The sequence below is a fragment of the Aspergillus neoniger genome (genome assembly GCF_003184625.1).
Source record: "Aspergillus neoniger CBS 115656 unplaced genomic scaffold BO87scaffold_3, whole genome shotgun sequence".
Lineage (NCBI taxonomy): Eukaryota > Fungi > Ascomycota > Eurotiomycetes > Eurotiales > Aspergillaceae > Aspergillus > Aspergillus neoniger.
In genome coordinates this window covers 896,413-918,526 of record NW_020291131.1, presented here as the reverse complement: position 1 = coordinate 918,526, position 22,114 = coordinate 896,413, and the positions used below count along the sequence as shown (strand labels likewise).

Here is a 22,114-nt window from a genome sequence, read left to right as displayed (position 1 = left end):
TCTTAAGACCATTATGAAATATGGTTAGAGTTAAAGTTGGATCTTGTTAGCAGATCACTACGACTTTATTAATAGATATCTGGGTCTGGGTCTAGATCTGGGTACATATGCTCTAGAATGAAGGATGCCGTAGTTGCATATCTGGGAGCACAAGAGTCGCCAACTTGTGGCTTATCATAGACATTAACCACATATCAATTCCCATTCTAGGTAGAGCAAATTGACCGAGCAAAACATCCATCTAATCATGTCAAGTACATTGGCTTCTGCGCCGCAACAACCAAAACATCGAATATCGGATGAATATCCTTCCTCAACGACTCCCTCTTGACCCCGGCATTCAAATCCTCAATCTCACTCTGCTCCCAACCCAACACATCCCCAAACAACGCAGCAGTAAACCCTTCCACACCCTCCACAAAATTCACCCTCATAAAACTCCCACATTCTTTCAACCTCGCATCTTTAGGCCAACTTCCAATCGGCAACTTATACTTCATCGTATGCACGGCCCCAAACCCAGCCTCACCAACCCACTTCTCAAACTCCGGCGCAGGATCCATCGTCTGCCCAATCCTCAAACACGCCTCCTTCAACCCATCCATCATCTTCACCATATAACTATCCTCCTTAAGACTTTCATCCTCCGAATACAACGTATTCACACTCTCCTGCAACTCCAACCAACCCCCCGGCTTCAAATTCTCAAAACACTGCCGAATCAACCTGGGCCAATCGCGAATCGAACCAGCCATATACCGACAATGAATATAATCATACGGTTCACTCTCCATCCAATCCTTCTCCACGTCATCCACAATGAACTTCACATTCGGCGGCACCCACGACGGCTGGATCGGACTGAGATCATTGCCTACTATCTGCTCCACATTCGGGTACTCGTCGCCCATCTGGATCGCCCAGATGCCTGTGCCGGTGCCGATATCTAGAATGCGTTTCCCGTCTGGGTTTATCGGCGCAAGGAAGAGCCGGTTGTTGATAAGTCGGTAGAAGATATGGTGCACCATGTCTAGTCGATCTTGTTCGGGCTGGTCGTTGGGAAACGGGTAGTTTCCCAGATGGTGTGCGTGGTAGCGTCGGCCATGCTTGTATTCGTATTTGAGTACGCTCGAGCTGAGGGATGTTGTGGAGGATTCGGTCCCTAGGCTGATTGCGTCGTCGTCGTGGTCCACTTCAATGGGAAGATCGGGGGCGATTGAGCCCATTGTTACTACTGTGTAGATATGTGTTGTGGTGTGGTGTGGCTGCAAGCGATAATCAATACGGTGCGGGTTCCCAGACGTTTGAAGAGTAGAGACAGAAAGACAAAAGAAAAGGAGAAAACGAGAGGGTCACGCCACTATAATCCGCAGTTTTATATCCTTCACATGGTGGATATGACGGAGCTACGATTGGACTAGTTGAAAAGTGGTAAATACGGAGTACTTTAGTTTTGATTCGCATGTTCGGCGGAAGCCGAGGCCGGTTGTTTCTCGCTAACGAAATGCCATGCCTTTAGCGCTTATGGTGGTCCACTTTTAACGGTCGGGTTGCAGCGAATCTAGCGATATAGCGAATAAGAGTGGATTTATGAGTTGTTCAACGGGTCAATGGCTCCGGAGATGTGCCGGGGTTGGTTTAGATTGATTACTGGTGCTCCTTGATTTCGTGTTCTGCGCGTGGCAGTTATCTACGGCTCTTCTGGTGGAGATGTTTCTATACCGGGGTGGAGTGAGGTTCTTGGCATAATTTCAGTATACTAAAATATATAATATCATATTAGAATACTGACTAGTAAATCAGAAAAAATGAATGTTTCTCCCCGCACAGTAGATAGAGATACATGTTCCAACATGTAATGACTTTATGCCTTTCATCTTTTGCAATAATCAACTATTAGCATACTGTAGCCTTCCTTTCATAGTTACTTCTAGCCTCTGAATTCCAACGGTAGTACTGTTTGCAATGAAGGCGTTGCCTGCGTGAGACCTCTCATCATCGATCATCCCTGCTGCTATGGTCACGAATATCATTCCTAGGGTATGGATAATTATATGCACCAACCAGCTTCCAATTGGCCAATGTGTAATATTCCTAAGACATGGCCAGCTCTTGCTCGTCTTTTTTTCGATCCCCCGACTTCTTCTCTCAGCGCTAGATTCGAGTTGGATAGAAGTGCTTGGATGTAAATCCTCCCCCCCCCAAGGAGCAATTGATGGTGCCGCATCATACTCTCGTTTGATATTATTTGCCATCTCTCCTCTCCCCGTAAGATGCAAAATTTGTGCATTCTACCGATTGAATGGCTCGGTGAGACCTTCGGACTGGCCAGGAAAGTTGGCAACCAACCTAAGATAACGACTTTCGGTCTCTATTGATACGGTACACAGGAATGGAATGTGACCATAGTACACTTGCCAGAAACATCTTAAATATATCTTTCTCGGTGATTTAATAAGTTCACCGGGCAAGGATGCAGCGACACGGGCAGCAACTGCACTAGATCGAGTAAGGACCATATCAGAGCAACCATTGAGTCAGACCGGACGCCGAAGGAGAGAAAGTAAAGACTTTCCCTTCGAATTCGTTGCGTCCCGTTAGGATCTCGTCCACCCAGCAGACTATCTCCTCACTGTGTTGTCCCAGCACGAGTGGCTCATTGCGACCCCTAGCCTTGTGCTTGTGCGGGCAGTGAGATCATCGAACTGTATATATAGTGGGACTTTAGTTGTAGATCCTTGATACTCTTGCCTTCAATGATCTTAAACTCCCAGTTTCCCCCAGAAACGATATACCCGGGGAGGAAAGACGACATTCACCATTCAATGTTCAAACAACCACAGAACTGGGCCGAAAGTCAAATGCTGGTAACTGTGTCTAGCTCTTATGCTAGCGATATCAATATCAGCAAGGTCTGCCTGTTATTGCTGGTCTTGGGGCTGATCAGTTCGCGCTTTGCTGGAGCTAGACAACACTCATAGGCGATCTGGTTGATGCGGCATATAGTAATTTGGCAGTTGGTACATGCTTCTGGCGGAGGTTATCTCTGAGACCGGATCAGCAGGACATTGATGTAACTGGAACGGTGCATAGAAATCTGATAAGCATGAATCCGGCCTTGACGGAACTCCACTTGGAAAATGCGATAAGCAGTGAAGTCTAGATTGTAGCAACGCCGACGGAGAGTTGGTGATCATTTAACTTGTAGTTACTTGATATGATTGAACTTTCGGATCATCAAACGGTACAGAAAATGGTATTGGACGCGGGCCATCTCTACAATGGTGTCCAGGTAGGATTTTAAGGCCGAAGCCCAGACCACATAGCCTTCGTCTCCAGGCAGCAAACGCAACAGCGAATCGCAGTCGTACGCACGACGCTGCGCGTGGGTAGCGCCGGCGGGAGGAGGAGGAGTCGACAGGCCCATAATGTGACGGCGATTAGCGAGGAACGAATTGTACGCCACCACATTCTCCTATCGAAACACCACTTATTAGCCATCTATTCCAGCGATCCATAAGCAGAAGGGAGGACACTGACGCATTGACTAAAGCTCAAAGGCATCCAGTATGTCATAGAAATCGTCTGGTTCTAGCTCTGCAAGAATTGACGTTTGTATTGTCACTGCCATATATACCCATCCAAAGGTTCTGCATAATTCTGCGCGACATGCAAAAAGAAAAAAAAGTGATCGGGTTGAATTCTTGGATAGTCGCATATTGTCACGAATGGCGACCTAGTGGTTGGCCGAGGGCAGCTAACTTGTAGATATCCATGTCTTCCCAGCACCAACTCGTTCATCCAAAAGCTACCCGCGACACAGTCGCTTTCATTTTGGTCTCTCGATGTATGTATATCAACTAGCTGCCGAAATTTGAAAGCTCAGTGCCCAATAATTCATGTTCCATATATCTCATGTACATTCGTGATGTCCACAACGTGGAAGGCCTTTTCTCAAGTCACCCCCGAAAGAGTCCTCTTTTCACCTATTGTATCTTGGATTGCGCATTATACCCCCTTCTGTTTGATTAGGGTTGGTGGCGATCCGTCAGCTGTCCCGGTAGTTGGCGTACTTTTCTTATCAGTCACGGGTACCATATTTCCAAGTACTATTGAATTCTGCGGTCTGTGGGAACCATGTACTGGTGAATGTATAATACTTCATTATGATATAGGTACTTAGGTTCTACTGTATGCATCTTGAATGTCAAGGGCATACAGGAAGAAGAGACCATGTAGTAGAGAGCTGTAGCTATGGACATAAATGCAGAAGAAGATTGGAAGAGGCCCCAACCCTCCTTATATACTATGAGTGCAGCCAAGGCTGGATTAAATTCTAAAATTCAATCAAATACCGAGTGAAATGCTAGAGCATGCCTTGAATAGCTGAGACCAGTACACAGCCGAACTCATAGTGAAAGTCAATGTAGGAAGTTTATAAGTCAAGAAAGGCAGTATATTACTTCATCACGCCTCCCAATGTCCTTATTCATTCATGGTCTATCCAGATGAATGGTTGGGTGAATCATGCTTTCCTTCTCATTTTTTAAAGCGTCGGCGAAAAAGGCTATCTAAACCGAGACATCGCTCAGAAATCCGAACTTCTTAAATAAGTTTAAGCTTCCGTCACCATCATTGGTATAGCCAGGTTTACTATCTACCCAATTCTCCTCAGACTATCAGTATGAACAAAGAAACATGTTATCTAAACAAGCGCTCATCAAATTGATAGAAAATCACTTGTTTCCTAAAAGTCACAACTTCTGGATCTTCGAGTTAGCAGGTACCAGAGCCGCTATCTGCTGACTGATAGCAATCAGATCCATCCTTTCATCAAAAATAAGAACCTCCATATCCATTTGGCCGTTCAAGATCCTCTTGCACTCGGTCCGCAAGTAGAGCCATCGGACGCCCTCCGCGGGAAGCCTTTGCTTGATCTCTGTAGAGAGAGTCAAGGAGACATTCAACATTTTGGCCCAAAAGTTTCTGGTGCCATCATCATTGAGAATTCTCCAATCGCTCCGTCCTTCATTGCGGGCCTTTTCCTGGCGCTTCGTAAACTCGAGTATGGCCGCTATACTCCCCATCGGAAACGGCTTCCCTTCTTCGTAAGGGTCATAGTTCTCTTGAATGGGAAGCGCCATGTCTCCGACAAACTGTATCATGTCATTAGTCCATCTAGCCTTGCTCCACTTCCCGATGGCCGAGAGCCTAGCGGGAGATAGTCCCAACCCGGTTCAATCCATTGCTCGATGAATGAGAAGTCGGTGGGCAGAACTCTCAGGATGAAGTTCTTGACGTAGGACTGGCCCCTTCGGAATCCTTCGGGATAGAATGCGCAGTGGTAAGAAATCCAGTTCGGGTCACTATCAGTCTCGAGTTTCGTGAGGTCCACGGGAGAGGGGGTAGTGGAGAGACGCCAGTCTGTTTGAAGGGTTATGCCTGTGATGGACAAGTTGGTGATGCTGTCAAGTCTGTAAGCATCTGTTACTCTAGGCGTAATTGTTTCCTACTTACGCTATATCCGCAGACGCGGTGATCTTCTCATTCTAGGATGATTAAACACGGAGGGTAGACTGTCCTTTGCCGACATTTACTTCTCGCAAGGTCATAATCAACGGTGCCGAGGCAAATATCGGACGGTAGAATTGGACATAAGGGTTTCGAAGATCAATCTGGGTTTCCAGTTTGGGGTGTTGGGAGGCGTAATAGAGTGCATATTTGGTCATGGCGCTGGCTACATAGCCACCATAAATGACTACAACATGATCAGTGTCCCTTCACAAGTAGGGTTTATGCATTCTAGTACGTACCAGAGCCGACCGCAATATCTGAGGGCAGCTGCACTGAGCATTGACGCGTAGAGGAGAAGGGGACGTCCAACGCTTGGGACAGGCTTGTGGGGAGTGACTCCATTGGCCTTTTCTTCAAATTAAGTACTTTGGCTCTATAGAGGGTTTCAGATTGTTGTACAATGCCAGAAAAGGTTGAGTTGGAGCCTGCTCGTCCCTAAATACTCGAAGTGAAGAAGATCAGGATAATGATCCAATGTAGCGACAGGCGACGTAGTAAGCTGGGTTTTTGGAAGCAATTATCTATGGTCAGTATCCGGACATCCATTGAGGCCGACTTTTATAGATATGACAGGAAGCCAGGCTGAATACCAGTCACAGTATGGTTCTGGGTATTCATCCGACAATCTGTAATCCCAGTCGCGGCCGCTAGCTCAGGAACTGCCTTGTTTACCAATCCAACATTGCTGGAAAAGGGGGCTGTGCCCCTTCTTTCTTTGTTTCCATCTGTTGGACTAACAATCCTAGTTCAAATTCAATTGCCCTTCTAGTCTAGCTATGATAATACCCCTGTATGCTTATCTGCCTTCTGTGTCACCGCCTCCGGGTCATATTGATGCTCACTATATTTCCTTCTACTTTCGTCTTGGTGATGGAGAAATGTCTGCTTCCTGGCTGAATAAGTGAGCCGAGGCTTCCAAGGATCCTTGCTTCTTTCATGATGATCTTAATCGATGAGATACTTTTATCTTCGGGTGCTTGCATGCATTACCCACCTGCTATAAGGCAGATGTCTCGTTACTTTGTTCCATCTCAGGACATCCACTGTAGATCAATACCTCCCGGATTCCTCTGCATTTAGAATCGATACTCATTACTGGTGACAATACTATGGACTAGTTGTTTGGTAAGATTGACAATCTATATTTGCCGAAAGGTCATTGATGTTCCTACAAATCCTGTTAGATCCCCTTGTGATTTCAATTTCGGACATGCGCAGTAGCCTACAGGTTATAACACCATAGCCCTAACGCTGAGCATTCCGCGCGTCAGCTAAGCTCATGCAAGGTCGGAACTGGATACTGTATACATTACTCGTTGCATCCGCCTCGCGACTCGGGCTTCAACTGTCCCAAGGCAATTTGCCGAGACCTCCATTCGCTCCACTCATCCACTGTGCGGGTTTCTTCCTCTTCCCCGGGTAGCAAAGGAGGGATAATGCCACCCTTCAGGCGCTGAAGAGACGCAGTTCGCTTAGCACGTACCAAGTAGGCCACACTTTCTCGCTGCACCTTTGCCTGGTCCCCTGGAGCTGTCACCACCCGGTGTAGGGAACTGCGCAGGACACCTCCCGTCCACTCCACCAAGGTGTCGCCAACATTCACCACAGCACACCCGGGTTCAGGCTTAATGTAGCGCCAATTTTCTTTGAGATTCTCACATCCAGCAGGGAGAACCTGGAGTCCGCCTGCGATATTGAATAGGAGCGTCATTATTCCCAAATCAGTATGGCCGCCGAATGATATGCGATCGTAGTTGGGATCAGTTTGGGCTGGGCTTCAGAGCAGGCGGACAATACTGTCGGATTCTTGGTTCAATGGACCTAATGCTTCGAGTGTTTGGGGCTCTATTTCCAAACAACTGTCCAGCTGGGCCAAGACCTCATCTAGTACTGAATGAGCGTGTTCGATAAAGCGTCGGAGCTGCTCTTTGCTGGTGTTGATCACATCAGGGTGGAGACGTGAGTGACTGGACTTCCCTAGCACTTCGTCTTGGCTGAGCGAGTAGGCGTGGATAAAGTCGACGTCGCCATTGTCTGTCTTTATGCTTCCTATGCCTTTATACCTGGTCCAATGTTAGTTATGCAATGACATGGAAGGGAGGGGAGGAAGCACATACCTCATAAAGTCCGGAGGCTTGTAGGTATAGGATTTCAGAGTCTCGTGGCTCAGCGCAGAGAGCTGTGTAGTCAACTCAAACATTGCTTCCGCATCCTGCAGCAGAGTATGCCCCTGATCTGACCCCTTCAAGTCCAACAGAAAGAATCCCCATTTCTGGCACGCTTTCAATAACTTCTCTACTTCTTCTGTCGTGTTGTTCTTCAACCTTTCGAGAGAGATCTTTGACAGTGAAACCACGGGAAGATCTGAAGGGAACGGAGGAATCCGATCGAAATATCCTTGGGTTGGCATGCTGCAAAGTTGAAGTGCAAGCACCTGTATTAGTGTCTTCCTCGGTCTTCCTGCTTATTCTCCTGCGATCAATTGCGGACTTGAGGAAGAACAAGAGTTACAGGACTATTTATAAGAGCCATCAATCACGTGTCGGACGGCATTCACCCATCACACGCACATTAAAACTTCTCATGTAGCCATTGGGTTGTGAATAGTTAAAGAATTGGACCAGTTAAAGAACGTATCCAAAATTTCACTGTTGTAAGCATCATTTAGACAAGGCTGATAGCGCTACTGTACATAACCCAGCCTCACCAGCAGGGGTGTGGATCCTGTGTTGGGATCAGCAGCTTAGTTATGATAATACTTCTTTGTACTTCTTGTTAGACGGAAGGTTGCAATCCTGTGGTGTAATGTATAATTATTTACTTAGTACTTGGCAATACTACTCTACGAAAACCAAGTCTAATTGGTGCCCGGATGTTGTCTCCAACACTCACTTAACCATCCAATAAGATTACAGTTAAGCACGAGTTGTAATGCTGCTGTGCGGGGATGTTCTAGACTTCCACATTCCAACATGAGAGCAGTCATACAACACCTACATACATCCCTTAATTCCCAATCATGTTATTTCTCACAGTACTTTCGATGTCCGTGACTTCACCGGACTCAAACTATCCGATCGTACAACCCATCGCAACATACCACCACCACCTTGTTAGATCATACGATCCCGTCACTAATAATACTATAACCCCTCACCACCCCAACCAAACCATCACAACTAGCTTACAACTACAACTACACCTACAACCTACACCCATCTCATCCACTACCGTCCTTAATCATCCTCAACCATAAACCTAGCATCAAAAATGACCCCCCAAACCATAATAATCGGCACCGGCCTCGCAGGCCTAACCACCACCAGCACGCTCCTCACGCACCACATCCCCGTGCTCCTCCTCGACCGGGCGCCCAAACCCGGCGGCAACAGCATCAAAGCCTCGTCGGGGATCAACGCCGCTCCGACACGATACCAACACGACACAGATTCCATCACCACATTCCAACACGATACCCTCCTCTCCGCAGGAATGCCGTATACCTCCGCTAGAGGGGTAGAGCGCACCCGACGCGAGAAACTCATCGACACCCTTACAACCAAGTCCGCGGACGCGCTATACTGGCTTACGGATGACATCGGAGTCGATTTGAGTCGGGTCACTCGACTCGGGGGACATAGTGTATCGCGGACGCATCGGGGAAGTGGGAAGGGGACACCGGGGTATGATATCATCAAAGGGTTATTGGGACGGGTGTCGGAGGATAGGAATTGTCATATGGAGGTGGGGAGACGGGTTACGAGGATTTTACGAGAAGAAGGGGCAGAAGGACGGGTCGTTGGGGTGGAGTATACTGTCCAGGATAATGAGGGAGGGGGCAATCAGACAAAAACAGAGACAGCGTACGGACCTGTCGTTGTCGCGAGTGGAGGGTTTGCAGGCGATGCAAGAGGTTTATTAGCGCAGTATCGGCCCGATCTGGAGGGGATACCATCGACGAATGAGCAGCGCGAAGGGACGCAGCCTTTGCTGCAGGAGATTGGGGCAGCCGTGGTGGATATGGAGCAGGTGCAGGTGCATCCGACGGGGTTTGTGGGAGGGAAGGGAGATGAGGCGGAGGCGATGGTGAAGATATTGGCGGCGGAGGCGTTGAGGGGGGAGGGGGGTATACTTGTGCTTGGGGATGGGAGGAGGTTTGTGAATGAGTTGGAGACGAGGGAGAAGGTGACGGGGGAGGTTATGGGGCGGGCGGAGAGGTTGCCGACCAAGGCGAGGCAGTGGGATGTGAAGCTGGTGTTGGATGAGGGGGCTGCTGCGGCGTTGCAGTCGCATTTGGGATTTTATATGTGGAAGGGATTGATTAAGAAGACGACGATTGGAGAGTTGGGGGAGATGTCGGCGCTGGAGGGCACGCTGAGGGAGTATGCGGATGTGGTCGCTGGGAAAAAGCAGGATGAGTTTGGGCGGCAGTCGTTTGGAAATTGGACGCTGAGGGAGGTTAAGCCAGAGTCGGTGGTGTATGTAGGAAAGGTTACCCCGGTTGTTCACTTTACCATGGGAGGCGTGGTGATCAACGAGCGCAGCCAGGTGTTGGACGGTCAGGGGCAGCCGATTCCCGGACTCTGGGCGGCCGGCGAGATCACCGGGGGTCTCCATGGCCAGAATCGGTTGGGGGGATCGTCGCTGTTGGAGTGCGCAGTCTTCGGTCGCATTGCCGGAGAGGAAGCGGCTGCTTATTATCAGGGACTGAAGGGGACATGTTCCTGAGGGTATGCTTGGTGGGAGAGATTGGTGGTTGTGATAATTTATTGTGATATTATGTATTATGCACGCTACAGTGAAATTTGTTGAATAAGCTACTACGGCAGTTGTCTGATCGAAATTTACTGCTTGTTTGATCTTGTGTATAAAGTTCTGGGGAACAGCGAGGTTCATGCAACCTACTGCATCTCTTGACGATGACCTTGTTTCGCATTCAACGCCTTACCTGATGATGGTGATAATCATCATCAAGCAGTGTAACGAATCAAGGCACTAATCATAAGACATTACATCTCACATCTGGCCAGTGCATTCCAATGGAACCGATCAGTTTCAAGAGTCGAACCACTGCACCATGCATGCAAGCGCACTGTAATATCTTCGCAGTCACCCATTTCGCGGATTGATCCCAATTCGAAGGACATTCTGCCAAGATTCCATGAACCCTGTCAAGATGATCATTGTCGCCCTTAATTGCATCACGGGGCCGTTGCATGAAAACTGGAGTAGTTAGATACCCTACATCCTCGAGCAGGTGAAATAAAAGTGATTTTGGGGCAGGCCACCGCAGCCCTTGCGAGGATGCGTTGATTGATGGACGGGGGACAGGCCCTGAGCACAGGGACCCATGACGTAGGACGCCGAAGGGACGGGCTTCTCGGTCGAATTCCGGAGAAAAAGAAAAAAAAATCTAAACTAAAACCAACAAAGAGAAGATGAGCTGTCGCACCGCCACAACTCAAACATTTACCCTGTCCGACTAGGGTCGTCGCCTCCACGGAGCGGAGTTAGTCAATCTGGTGGGCACCCTTCCCTTCTGCCTGGACTTGGGAGTGATGGTACAACACACACTTCATCCCACGCAAATGCACCAATGCACCGACCGGTCCATGGCGACTCGACGCGCTCTTCTAGAACTTTGAGTGTCTGTTTGGAAGGTGCAGATACCCCTTCTCCTTACAGACAATGCAGCCCGTGGGAAATGGAATGGCTGGGTACCCCAGCCTTCCTTTCGGCCGCGCCCTGGAACTGTTTTTCCGTCCTGACTCTCGCCCACGGTTACGAGAGAAATGGTAGCTTCCTCAATCAATAGATCGAAATTAGTGGGTGGCGGAAAACTCAGCAGCTTCCCCACAACGGACCAAACAACCGTGTTGCTGTGGTACCACGAGCCAAGTTGCCGTGATACACAGAGCTCTGTAGTCAGTCCGATTGAGAATGGGCGAATCAATCCTGGACTCTTCTCCAGCGTCAACGCTAGAGAGACGGCCAGAGTCGTGAGTGGCCCAACCCTGTCGCGGAGGCAGCCAAATGTGGCTCAAGAGGGCGAGGGTCAGCCACACCGGCGGTGGGCTGATTTTAGTGGCAGAGCGAAGCACAAATCACCATTTGAGCCGGCGAAGATCGGCCCCATCGCGTCGATCCCCTGCATCCTGTCGGTCAAGGGCCCTATGCCAGTCTCTGCCCACTTCCTGGCCTTACTTGGCCTGCCGGCATTCACATCTTGGGCATCCAGTATCCCCCTCCTCACTGACGTAGGTGGTGTGACGAAACTTGGCCTTAGCATCTCTCTGTCGTCAGATCTAGACTTCTTTAGTGTCAGTCGGCAGCCCGGTTCGTAAATTGGCGGAATAGGAGTAAACTAGATGCACTAACAAAGCGAGAAAAGGCCCTTCTCCCTAGTTTGGTTAGCAAAAGAAAAACTTAATCGACTGGAGCTTGGGATTGTTGAGGAAAGGTGGGATCAACAACCGGGGATATCTCCAAATCCCTAGATCCTCAGCCACTCGGCGCAAGCGAGGGCTTTTCCCTTCAGCCTATGAGAGGCACGCAGGGGATACAGTGGATTCGAGTTGAGCCACGGTGTCTGGGTCTGATCATGATAGACGATGCCCCTTCCCTTTAGTCCAAGATTAAGGCCAGGGTGGAGCAGCCATGACTGCATGGACTGGCCCGTGACGGTGTCCTGAGCCACGTTGGCGCGCTGGTAGCCTGGTAGATGGGGTTCTGATGCCTTTGCTGATCGACTCCAGAAGCAACCAGCGACTCGCAGAAAAAAAAAATAATAAAAATTTAAAATGAAAAATGAAATGAAATTGTGAAAAGCAAAAAGCAGAAAAGTAAAAACAAGCAACGCAACTACTCCAAACTAGTAGATTGACGGCAAACGCCGAAGTGAACGAATCGAGTTGTCGGTGCGGCAAACAAGGGAAGCTGCGGGCCCTGATTTTGGATTTGCACTTGTTGACTCTTTCCTGCCTCCATATTAAATCGGCTCTTGTCCCCTCTCCCTCCTCCTCTTTCTTCCCTCTCTATCTCTCCAAGCAATCCATCCAGTCCCATCATCTGTCTTTCGCGTTCATCTTCTTCGGTTGATACCCCATTCTTCGCGCCGTCGCTCTTCGATTTTCTGCTCTTGCACGTTTCCATCTTCTTATCACACACAATGAAGACCTTCTCGCTCTCCCTCGCTCTTCTGGCCGCTGCCAGCATGGTCAGCGCTGATGTCTCTGTCAGCGACTGCGCTGTATGTGTACCTGGATGTGACTTTCTTGGCGCACCTTACTGACCAGCGCGCGTCTCTAGCAAATGTGCCTTAGCAACATGAACAACAAGGCTTCTGAGCTTGGCTGCTCCAGCGGCGACATGTCCTGCCTGTGCAGCAAGCCCGACTACAGCTACGGTATCCGCGACTGCACCGCTCAGGCTTGCCCCAATGATGACGCCAACGCTGTTGCCTCGTCGGCTCTTGCTTCCTGCCCCACTTCCTCTGGCAGCTCCGACTCCGCTTCTGCTACTGGTGCTTCTAGCACTGGCTCCGGCGCTGGCGGTGCTGGATCTACCACCTCTGCCTCTTCGGCTACCGGCAGTGGTGCTTCGTCTGCCTCTGGAACCAACAGTGGTAACACCAGCGGTGCCACGACTGGCGCTACCACCAGTGGAGCGGTAAGCTTAGTATACTCGTGATACCAACGTTGGGAAGCTAATCTCTTGCAGACTTCTGGTGCCACGTCTGGTGCGACCACCCTGAGCACCATCACCAGCACGAGCACTAGCACCGGCACTGTCTCTGGCCAGACCACTCTCAGCACTATCACTGGCACCAGCACCAGCACCGGTACTGTCTCTGGTGCCACCTCCGGCTCTTCTGGCAGCTCTACCTCTGGCTCTGGCTCTGGATCTAGCTCCAACGGCTCTGGCGGCTCTTCCTCGGCTACCGGAACTGCTCCCTCTTCCTCCGAGACCACTGGTGCTGCTCCCAAGCTTAACGTTGCCGGCAGTGGAATCGCTGGTGCTCTTGGTCTCGCTGCTATGTTCCTTCTCTAAATGACTGGGCAAATGACTTGAGGGCCTGGATACTTCAGGCGCCAAGACGGGACTGAGAACCTGACTTGGATTGTTTCACTATTATGGTTTACGACTTCTACGCTTTGTTTGCGGCTTGTATATGTTAATAGGATGGGTCATAGCATAATGACTAGTAGATAATGTGCCGACTGCCCATGATCATAATCATGGATATGCAGCAGCATGGATGGTTTATGGATGGTTTAATGGATCACCAGGTTGATTTACACTCTTTCTCGGTCGGTTAGGTTAAAAATATGAGACAATAAACTCTTAAGATCATCAACAAAGCCGCGTAATAGATCTTGAGTCGCTGCAGCATGGTGACAATGCTTATAGATTGAAATAAGGAGGGGTATCATGATGTGGTGACGTAGACTATGCAGAGTGGCATCAGAATGTGATGTGTAACAGTCAATCCACCGCACTGGACCTCGGAAGGTAAGCATCCACGCAAAGGATGCGCGATAAGCTCGAGACTTCTGCATTTCGATGACATTGTGACTTGAGCTGATTGTGGCTTTGCGGAGATGTTCGTTTCAGAAAGTCTATTTCGTCCTCTTTATTTATAGCTCGATACACTTCAACTACATGCCGTCACTAGTTGATCGGATTATATAGAAAGTTCTAGTGGAGGGCTTATCTTTCTATATTTATCTTCAAGCATGACCTATATGCAGTTCTGCATGGTGTACGGAATACATTGGGTACTTGTTGGTCATTATAAGAAGGTTATTGTCATATAATTAGTAGTTCAGCTAGGAGTAGATACTAATGGTGGTCTTGGCTGTGTGGATATTTATATATGCGCATCATCATACGCCCTTGACACTAATGGTACAAATCCATGCAAGATTTTTAGAGTGACCACTACTACTTCGCTACATTAAATACTTTTCAGAATACAATATATATACGACATTGACATTGCCAGTATGCCGCTATACCTAGTTCCTGCTCTAACCTATAGCCTTGAATTAGATATACTAAGGGTTAACAAGGTCAACGCCAATACCTAGTCAGATCATGGCCCTGGATTGCAGTCGCTAACTCTACAGCTTCGTAGCCAGATCACTAACTAATGTCCTATACACAAAAATACCTCATCACTTCCGCTTCATATATGGGTTCATATTATCCCTGAGCATGCGAAGAAAGGGAGACCCGGTCAGGTGACCGAATTCTTCCTGCCGTCAGCCACAGGCACCGAGGCACTAAGGCATGAAGGCAGCAGTCGTATCTATATCTTCAACAGGTAACTGATACGAAAACTAACCAACCACCCTCATGCAAAGCACAGTTCAATGTGAAGGGCTATTTTTGTTCTTATCTAAATGCCTAAATCTTCCATAGTGTTAGTCTAGACTAAATCGAATAGCACTCTATGTAAGAAGATGGTTTATAATTCCAATGGTCCTAGTTCGGATGTTCCATCTACAACACAATTCACATACTACTTACTCATACCATACTACATCCCAGCACTACTCGCCATTTCTCACGAGAAACAAGCACTAAACAATAGACATGAACCTCGCCAACCTCATCAACAAATCTGCCCGCCCCCTCCTCAAACGTCGTCTCCACATCCTCATCGCATCCCTCATCGTCCTGACCTTCATCCTCATCATCGCCCGACTAGCAACCCCAGGCACACCAGCAACTCGCACCAATATCTGGGGTATAACAGTGGTACAATCCTCCCCCATCACCAGCATTCACTCAATTTCAATATACTATTATAACTAACCACACAATTGAATGGACAGTGCCTCAGAGCCGCCCTCTTCCTCACCTACCAAATCCTAACAACCTACAAAGCCCGCTTCAAGCGATGGGCCAGTCCCAAAGCCAACATGATCCTGGATATCATCGATACGGTGTTCTGGTTCGCCCTGTTTATTATAAGTATCATGGGCGCGAGCGGCGGCCGTAGTGTCGCTAGTAAGGCGTTGGGTGCGTTTGTGGCTATTTTGGCGTTGGTGTTGTGGTGAGTTTTATCAGACCAAGGCCAAGACCGGTTGTGATGGTGGGGGTTGTGCTAATAGGTTATTATACAGTGGTGTTGTGGGGTTGTTGTCGTATCTTTGTGTCTTGGATTATCGGCATTTCAAGGCTCATGGGGGAGTTGATACTTATGGGAGTGAGGAAGTGAAGGGGGAGGTTGTTTAAGGGGATGAGTGTACTATTGTATGTTGTCGTTCTTTATGATAGTTATGGAACCACGGATGTATAGAAGGGGAGAAGAGAAGAGACATAGCGAGAATTAAACTTATTGTGTTAAGACCACACTCTTTGCGAGGCATCACTTAATCCAATCCCAATCCTTGGTCGTCTCTCCTGCCTACGTGGTCTTCCCATTTACATAGTACAGGTTCACTTTTGTTGTGTTTACCTGCAGCGATGGTCTTCCTAGGCCATGGAGGCATCGACCAGGAATGAATCGAACTGAGTTGAACAACTAATTATTACTTTTATCCAGGTGTAGCAATGTAGCGCAATGTACATTTTGGATCGGATTGAAACCCCACATCCTTCTAAAAATAACAGCACAAGGCTGCCACTTTACTTTTACAATACTCAATTAGTTCCCTGATCTCCATATAGTTTAGATCGAGGACAAAGTAATTATTTTAGAGCTTTTTGAGTTTAAACTCCTTATCACTTTGCTGGTTCCACTTCCAATCACGCTCTAACCATAAACGGAAATGGGTACGACTACGACGAGGCATCTACAATAGATAATAAAGATTTTTGCTCTGGAAAATATTGCGGCCGTCTGTTCGTATATTTCCCCTTTCTAGGGAGAGGATTGGAACAGAGCGGTAAATTAAGAGAGCTAAATCCCGGGTGCTACTTGGAGAAAATAGGGCGTATAGGGGGAGAATGTATGGTACGGTATGCATGACATCTAATGATCATATGGAAACATAGGAGAGAGAAACAAGAAGACAATCGTAAATCGACAAAGCAGAAACAAGGTCATAAAAATCTCATCGCCCCGGACGCAGCATCTCCACCTGATCCTCCTCCATGTCCATCATCTTGCCATAAGACTTTGGACGAGCCGAGAGAATACGACTCGGATGCATGACATTGAACAAAACACAACACAAGAACATCAGCAGGGCATCAAAAATATACAGAAACATCTCACTCTGTTTCAAAACGCCCTCCGAGCCCTGCACGTATTCCACCACACGATAGATGGACCGTATCATGATCAGAACACTAGCCGTGTACAAAATGCGCATATAAGTGTGCCAGGGCGGTGTGAAAGCCAGAGATACTTCAGTCGGCGAAGCAGCCATACGGCGATGGAATACCACAGTGACGATGATGAAGAAGCCGAAAAAGACCAACTGAACGATAAGGCCGACCACAATGATGTTATTGCCTAAGGAGATCTTGCTGGGGGTTTTGGCAGAGGCCATCATTCCGCCGCCGCCACTTTGGATGAAGAATGAAAGCACGTCGCCGGTTACGAATATCTTGGTCAGCCATGATGGCCGGATCAAAGAGTGTGAACCGCCGTCGATGAGGCGGATGATTCGGCCCAGGATCATGTAGATGGAGGCGGAGAATAGGGCCGGAGCTAGAAGGAGAAGCATTTCTTGTCCGACGTAGGGTTTCACGGTCCAATCGGGGGTCTCTCTGGCGCTGAAGTATCGTGCGATATATCCGAATGTCTCGACTAAAAGGGAACAAGGTATTAGAAGTGTTAGAGGGATGAGGGAACACACAGAAGCCACCAATAACGAATGGTACAAAACACCATGTTCGCCTACGGATCAATTGGAAAAGATGCACTAGGGAGGTTGCAGCGAACAGCCCGGCATAGATAATAGCAGCGCCGACAGAGGGCTCATAGTCATAGAGCTTATAGTTACTCGACATGATTGAGGCTTTGGGTTGTGAGACGTTTGGAAAAGCAGAAGTTGAACCACCAGGAAGAGAGAACTTGGAGGACAAAGAGAACTTAATAAGTTATTAACAAACACTACGCACTGAGCAGGTGGATCTCCACTACGTAGCTTGCACATTTATGCCATGGACCTAAATCTTCTCCGCTCAGGGGCGTCCGTGGATATCCACAGGGCTTGGGTTCTTATGGTTACCATTGTAAGCTCAATGACCATTTTGGGAAAGCCCGAGAGTGATTCTAGTGGGTAACCTGTAGTACTAGGTGACTGGTCCGTTGTGAAGTAGTCAAAGCTTCAATGTGGATATCAACCTCATTCATCACAAAAGCAATGAAAAACCATACCTTTACGGTGATCCCCTGTTATCATATTATCTACAATTTCATGCAGTTCATATTGCAGCTTATTTGGTACAGTAAGATCGCAAACAATCTTGACAGTATTACACTCATGTCCCATGATAACTTCACATATACGGTGCTACAAGAAAAGATCTAATGCTGCAGGTTCGCAAGTCTAAGGGTCTTCCGGCCGTCTCAGGGCTACCAACAGGGCAGGCTACTGTGTTTACCAAGACTGCCCAGCCACTAGTAAAGCCGGCACAGTAGGAACTCCCCCACTGATGGTATATCATGTTGGTAAAAATATCATACAGCGGGGATATTTCGGCGAAAATAACATGACTCTGAAGCCAGTCGGGGCGGCGATATCATTTGCTTAAAAACGTAAGTTGGTGGTGATCCATCCACCAGCTATGGAGATTGTAGTTTAATGGACTCATATAGTCTCAGAATCTTCGCCCGTTAGTAGATTAACAGAGAGGGAAATTTGACACCAGCCGTAGAGCAATTGATAAAAATAATCAACATCTAACTTCTGGGATGATCGTCTTTCCCCGTCCTTCGTTTTTCGCATATTATACCCGATCGGTCAAGCACGGGTCTCTTCGAACAACAGCTTAAAAAAGATAGGCCGATTGGCGTCCTTCTAGAGACTAGTATGGTGAGACATTGGCGGGAGATGTGTGAGGACTAGCCCTATTTATATTCTGTGTGGTGCATATGTGTCTGTGCCTGAAACACCTTCTATGGATGAATCTGGTCATCAAAACGGCCAGCACGGTGATCGACATAAATTCAGTCTCCGCTGTCCATCAACTCCGGTGTACGCCCAAAACATTCGTGGAAAGAACCAAAGGCCACGTGCTTCTGATGATTAACTTCTCAACCGTTGAGCATAGAGTCCAGAACTGCCTTCTAACCGTCAAAAGCACACTTCGCTTTTTGGTTCTCAGCATTGTGAGTGGAATTGATCAGGCCTGGGGCATTCAAATGAAGCAGATCAAATACCTGGCCAGTGGAACTCAGGGTAGAAATTGCCCAAACTCAATACACCCATTTCCATGAGAAGCATCTGTCAATTGCCCATCTGTTCAGGGCCAAAATGGGAACGAACGGAGATAGCGCTGAGTATCATGCTCACATTCCAACGTAGACCCCTGATTGTGCTTCTTTAACCCCAGTTTTGATGCTATATAATACACATAAAGAGCGGCATATAATCCGATAACCCCAGACAGGCTTTATAGCTACACTCCAACCATTAGAGTGGAGAAATCGGCCCGGCCTCCGCACATAGCTTATCCTTATCAGCCCAATCTTCAGGTTGAGTTGATCGTATGTGAAGCTTGGCAGTTTGTCGGTAGCTACCAGCTGACTAGGATCCCAGCAGCGGGATGACAAGGAGACACATAAGTTGAAAGTACAATTGAGATAGTCTCACGCGCCATGGGGTATGGACACTTAGTTCCTGCCATCCGTTGCTGAGGTCGTCAACGCTGAATGAGGGAACCAAAGCAGTATGTATTGTCTGTAGTAGTGCTAGGGAAATGCTTATGAAGTGAATATGTCGCTGATTCAATGAGACTTTTCTCAATCGCTAGAATAATCGGCTAGTGCCTGCCCAGCGTCATAATCGGTGCTGTCGCATCATCGGTTAATATCCGCACCTCTGAGGTATTGGCGATGCCCTTTTCAGTCAGAACATGTCAATGACTGTGAATCCGGAGATTAATATTGTACGAGCGATATAACCATCTAAGTTGACTGGTGTAAGCCAAGCCTATATAATTGGTGATTGAAACGCTGTGGCTGAAACCCATTGTGTTTTGGTAGGCTTGAAGAAGGATATGCCAACTTGTGCACCCTATCCCAGACACGATAAGCTGAGGTGCCCCTTTTCTGCCAGGTTTTGCACCGGGGGTCTTTCGTTACTGGTCCAGGTAATCCACACTAACACCAGTTCGTGATAACGGCGAAGCCAGGGTCCATTGTAGCGTGCTTGGTAGTAGAAAGAACTGCATTCGGATCGGGGGATGATAGCGTCCGGGCAAAGAAAGCCCCGACTTGGAGTAGCGCCAACAATCGGCAGCCTTCTTATTGGCGGATAGTGACGCGGAGCCCCACCACAGCAGGCGTGATTACGAGCCGCCGCCCATTTACTTTGTAGCTAGTCCCAAAATAGCCTTGTTACTGCCTGCAATTGCTCGTTGCCGCCTGATCCTGGAGGGCGAGCCTTCTCCCATTTATTCTTCTGCTTCCTCTTCATCCTCGCTGCTTCATTCCCATCCGACTGGCCGTTTTTTCTCTATCGCATCCATCAAAACCATCAGTTCTATTCGACTGTCGTATCCCTCGCTTGACTCTTACACAATCATGACCATCTCTTCCCTCGTCCGTCGAGGTGTGGAGGCCGCCTTGGAGCAGCCTACCCCGAACCAACCCACCATCCATTTCGCAGGATGGCTGTCAGCTCTGTTTGTCTTCACCGTCCTCGCCTTTATCGCTATCGGATTTTCGGTAAGCTGCATACTCCCTCTGAGCTGATTCTTTGACGGGCACTGACACGTACTCTCAGGTGGAGTACACTTATGGAATGCTGGTCCCGACCCTCGCCGCTATCGAGGATTCCAACCCCGATGTCTACGTCCGAATCGATGGCAACCTTGACGCCAACAAGCCTGACGATGCAAACGAGCCTGATACCGAGCCTGTGATCGAAGCTCCCCCTCCGATGCCCATCACCAGCAAACTACGCACCACGATCCAGCACCTTCGTGCCCGTGCCGGTTTCCTCTCCCGCTTCCGTGGCTTGAGCATGCTCGTCACTTATGGTCTTGCACAAGGGCTGGTCTTCTCCATGATGCCGTTCTCTATCAATGCATTCTTCTCTCAGTTTGTTGTCGGCATGATCTGCAGCGTCGCATTGGCCAACCTGCAGTTGGCGTGGGTTCACATTGTTATCTCCGAGCCTTCTCCCAAACGTTTCTACCAGCGGATCCCCGGTTTCGCTGCCTGGAAGAAGATCGCTCCGGTTGTTGCTTTCGAACATGCCGTTACCAATGCTGCATACTACATTCCCCTGATCCTGATCAGCGCTTGCAACGGCTTCAAGAACATTGAGAACCCCTCCGGCGGTGACTCCCCAGCCAAAACTCTCGCCGGCGCTGCTACGCTCGTCTCCCTGCCAGCCCTTCTCTCTTTCGTGGTGTCTATTCCCGCCCGGGCCATCTTCATCCGCGTGGCTGCGTCTATGCTCCCTGAGGAGGATGAGTCGATTGTGCCTTTCGACCGTTCCTTCGGCGGCAAGGTCTCTCCCGCCATTGTCGGCGGCAGCGGCAAGCTGAGCATCATGGATGCTTGGAAGACCTTCGACCGGCCTGCTCTGGTCCGCTTCGTCAAGGCCATCGGCAAAGGGTTCGCAATTGAGGTAGCTGTGGCTGCGTTCTTCACCACTCTGCTGGTTGCGCAGGTTTGGGCTGGAGCGGTCACCTATGGCTTCGCTGGAAACAACGCTTAACTACAGCCGAATGCCTTAAAAGTGTGTACAGATCCAAAACAATCAGCTACGACTCTGCTCTTTTGCATGACTCTATACATAAGTCCTAGTGTTTGATGATATAGCGCTTACATGATTATCCATATTCCATCCATGACGTAGTTTGAACCTGTGTAATGCGATTAAAATTGAGCCATCTCGTGCACGGATGAGTCGTTGGCGATCATTCTTACAGCTACCCCTATCGCCCATATTTCTTTGTTTGCCCTTCCCGTCGCATTGGGCAGGGATAAGCATGGCGTGTGACACAAGAGGGGACTTGGGAGAGTCGGGATAGTCCTGCGGAGGTCCGGACGAGTAAGCGTTATAGTAGTTTACGTACAATTAATACAGTGAGAGTTCCCAGGAGGGTAGACTACCATCTTTACCGGTCTGCTGCACCATTCTCGACTTGCCTTGGACCAGTCATATATCATAGACTGGACTGGCCATACCCGCCAGGTACTCATGGGCTACTACTTACTACAAGTAGTAACAGAGCAACGCCACCGAGGCGCACCATTTGAGTTGTTATCGCAGCCCACCCCGCGCCCCCACTCACCGCCCGGCAGACTACTAACTGCCAGTCTCTTCGTGACCCTCGGTCTACTTACCTTCCCTCCTGCTCATTTGCTCTCTGTGTTAAATCACCCTCAGGGTAGTAGTCCCTC

General features: G+C 48.6%; 8 protein-coding genes across 8 annotated transcripts; 4 read left to right on the top strand and 4 right to left on the bottom strand.

The window, feature by feature from the left end:
• Window positions 1-73: 73 nt before the first annotated feature.
• On the bottom strand, window positions 74-1,376 carry BO87DRAFT_372880 (class I SAM-dependent methyltransferase). Its single transcript, XM_025622396.1, has one exon. The coding sequence runs from the start codon at window positions 1,224-1,226 to the stop codon at window positions 246-248; it is 981 nt and encodes a 326-aa protein (XP_025484279.1). The 5' UTR covers window positions 1,227-1,376; the 3' UTR covers window positions 74-245.
• A 3,378-nt stretch (window positions 1,377-4,754) lies between these two features.
• Window positions 4,755-5,916, bottom strand: BO87DRAFT_382786 (PKS-like enzyme; the record flags this gene model as incomplete). Its single annotated transcript, XM_025624627.1, has 5 exons — window positions 4,755-5,156; window positions 5,279-5,465; window positions 5,518-5,549; window positions 5,598-5,758; window positions 5,814-5,916. The coding sequence occupies 5 exons, from the start codon at window positions 5,914-5,916 to the stop codon at window positions 4,755-4,757; spliced, it is 885 nt and encodes a 294-aa protein (XP_025484278.1).
• Window positions 5,917-6,883: 967 nt separating this feature from the next.
• On the bottom strand, window positions 6,884-8,039 carry BO87DRAFT_455506 (oxidoreductase; the record flags this gene model as incomplete). Its single annotated transcript, XM_025628652.1, has 3 exons — window positions 7,692-8,039; window positions 7,372-7,637; window positions 6,884-7,260 (listed from the first exon to the last, which is right to left on the bottom strand). Exons 1-3 carry the CDS (start codon window positions 7,982-7,984, stop codon window positions 6,884-6,886), a joined length of 936 nt encoding a protein of 311 aa, XP_025484277.1. The 5' UTR covers window positions 7,985-8,039.
• A 542-nt stretch (window positions 8,040-8,581) lies between these two features.
• frdA (putative FAD dependent oxidoreductase) lies at window positions 8,582-10,501 on the top strand. The gene has a single exon (XM_025626506.1). It carries the CDS (start codon window positions 8,845-8,847, stop codon window positions 10,300-10,302), a length of 1,458 nt encoding a protein of 485 aa, XP_025484276.1. The 5' UTR covers window positions 8,582-8,844; the 3' UTR covers window positions 10,303-10,501.
• Window positions 10,502-12,416: 1,915 nt separating this feature from the next.
• Window positions 12,417-13,623, top strand: BO87DRAFT_403579 (CFEM domain-containing protein; the record flags this gene model as incomplete). Its single annotated transcript, XM_025625780.1, has 3 exons — window positions 12,417-12,823; window positions 12,883-13,251; window positions 13,294-13,623. The coding sequence occupies exons 1-3, from the start codon at window positions 12,743-12,745 to the stop codon at window positions 13,621-13,623; spliced, it is 780 nt and encodes a 259-aa protein (XP_025484275.1). The 5' UTR covers window positions 12,417-12,742.
• Window positions 13,624-15,171: 1,548 nt separating this feature from the next.
• BO87DRAFT_298443 (uncharacterized protein) lies at window positions 15,172-15,638 on the top strand (the record flags this gene model as incomplete). Its single annotated transcript, XM_025619060.1, has 2 exons — window positions 15,172-15,336; window positions 15,414-15,638. 2 exons carry the CDS (start codon window positions 15,172-15,174, stop codon window positions 15,636-15,638), a joined length of 390 nt encoding a protein of 129 aa, XP_025484274.1.
• Window positions 15,639-16,637: 999 nt separating this feature from the next.
• On the bottom strand, window positions 16,638-17,541 carry BO87DRAFT_298868 (RTA1 domain-containing protein; the record flags this gene model as incomplete). Its single annotated transcript, XM_025619075.1, has 2 exons — window positions 16,638-17,338; window positions 17,388-17,541. 2 exons carry the CDS (start codon window positions 17,539-17,541, stop codon window positions 16,638-16,640), a joined length of 855 nt encoding a protein of 284 aa, XP_025484273.1.
• Window positions 17,542-20,122: 2,581 nt separating this feature from the next.
• BO87DRAFT_325948 (uncharacterized protein) lies at window positions 20,123-21,799 on the top strand. The gene is made up of 2 exons (XM_025620122.1): window positions 20,123-20,425; window positions 20,484-21,799. The coding sequence occupies exons 1-2, from the start codon at window positions 20,282-20,284 to the stop codon at window positions 21,423-21,425; spliced, it is 1,086 nt and encodes a 361-aa protein (XP_025484272.1). The 5' UTR covers window positions 20,123-20,281; the 3' UTR covers window positions 21,426-21,799.
• The last annotated feature ends 315 nt before the right edge of the window (window positions 21,800-22,114 follow it).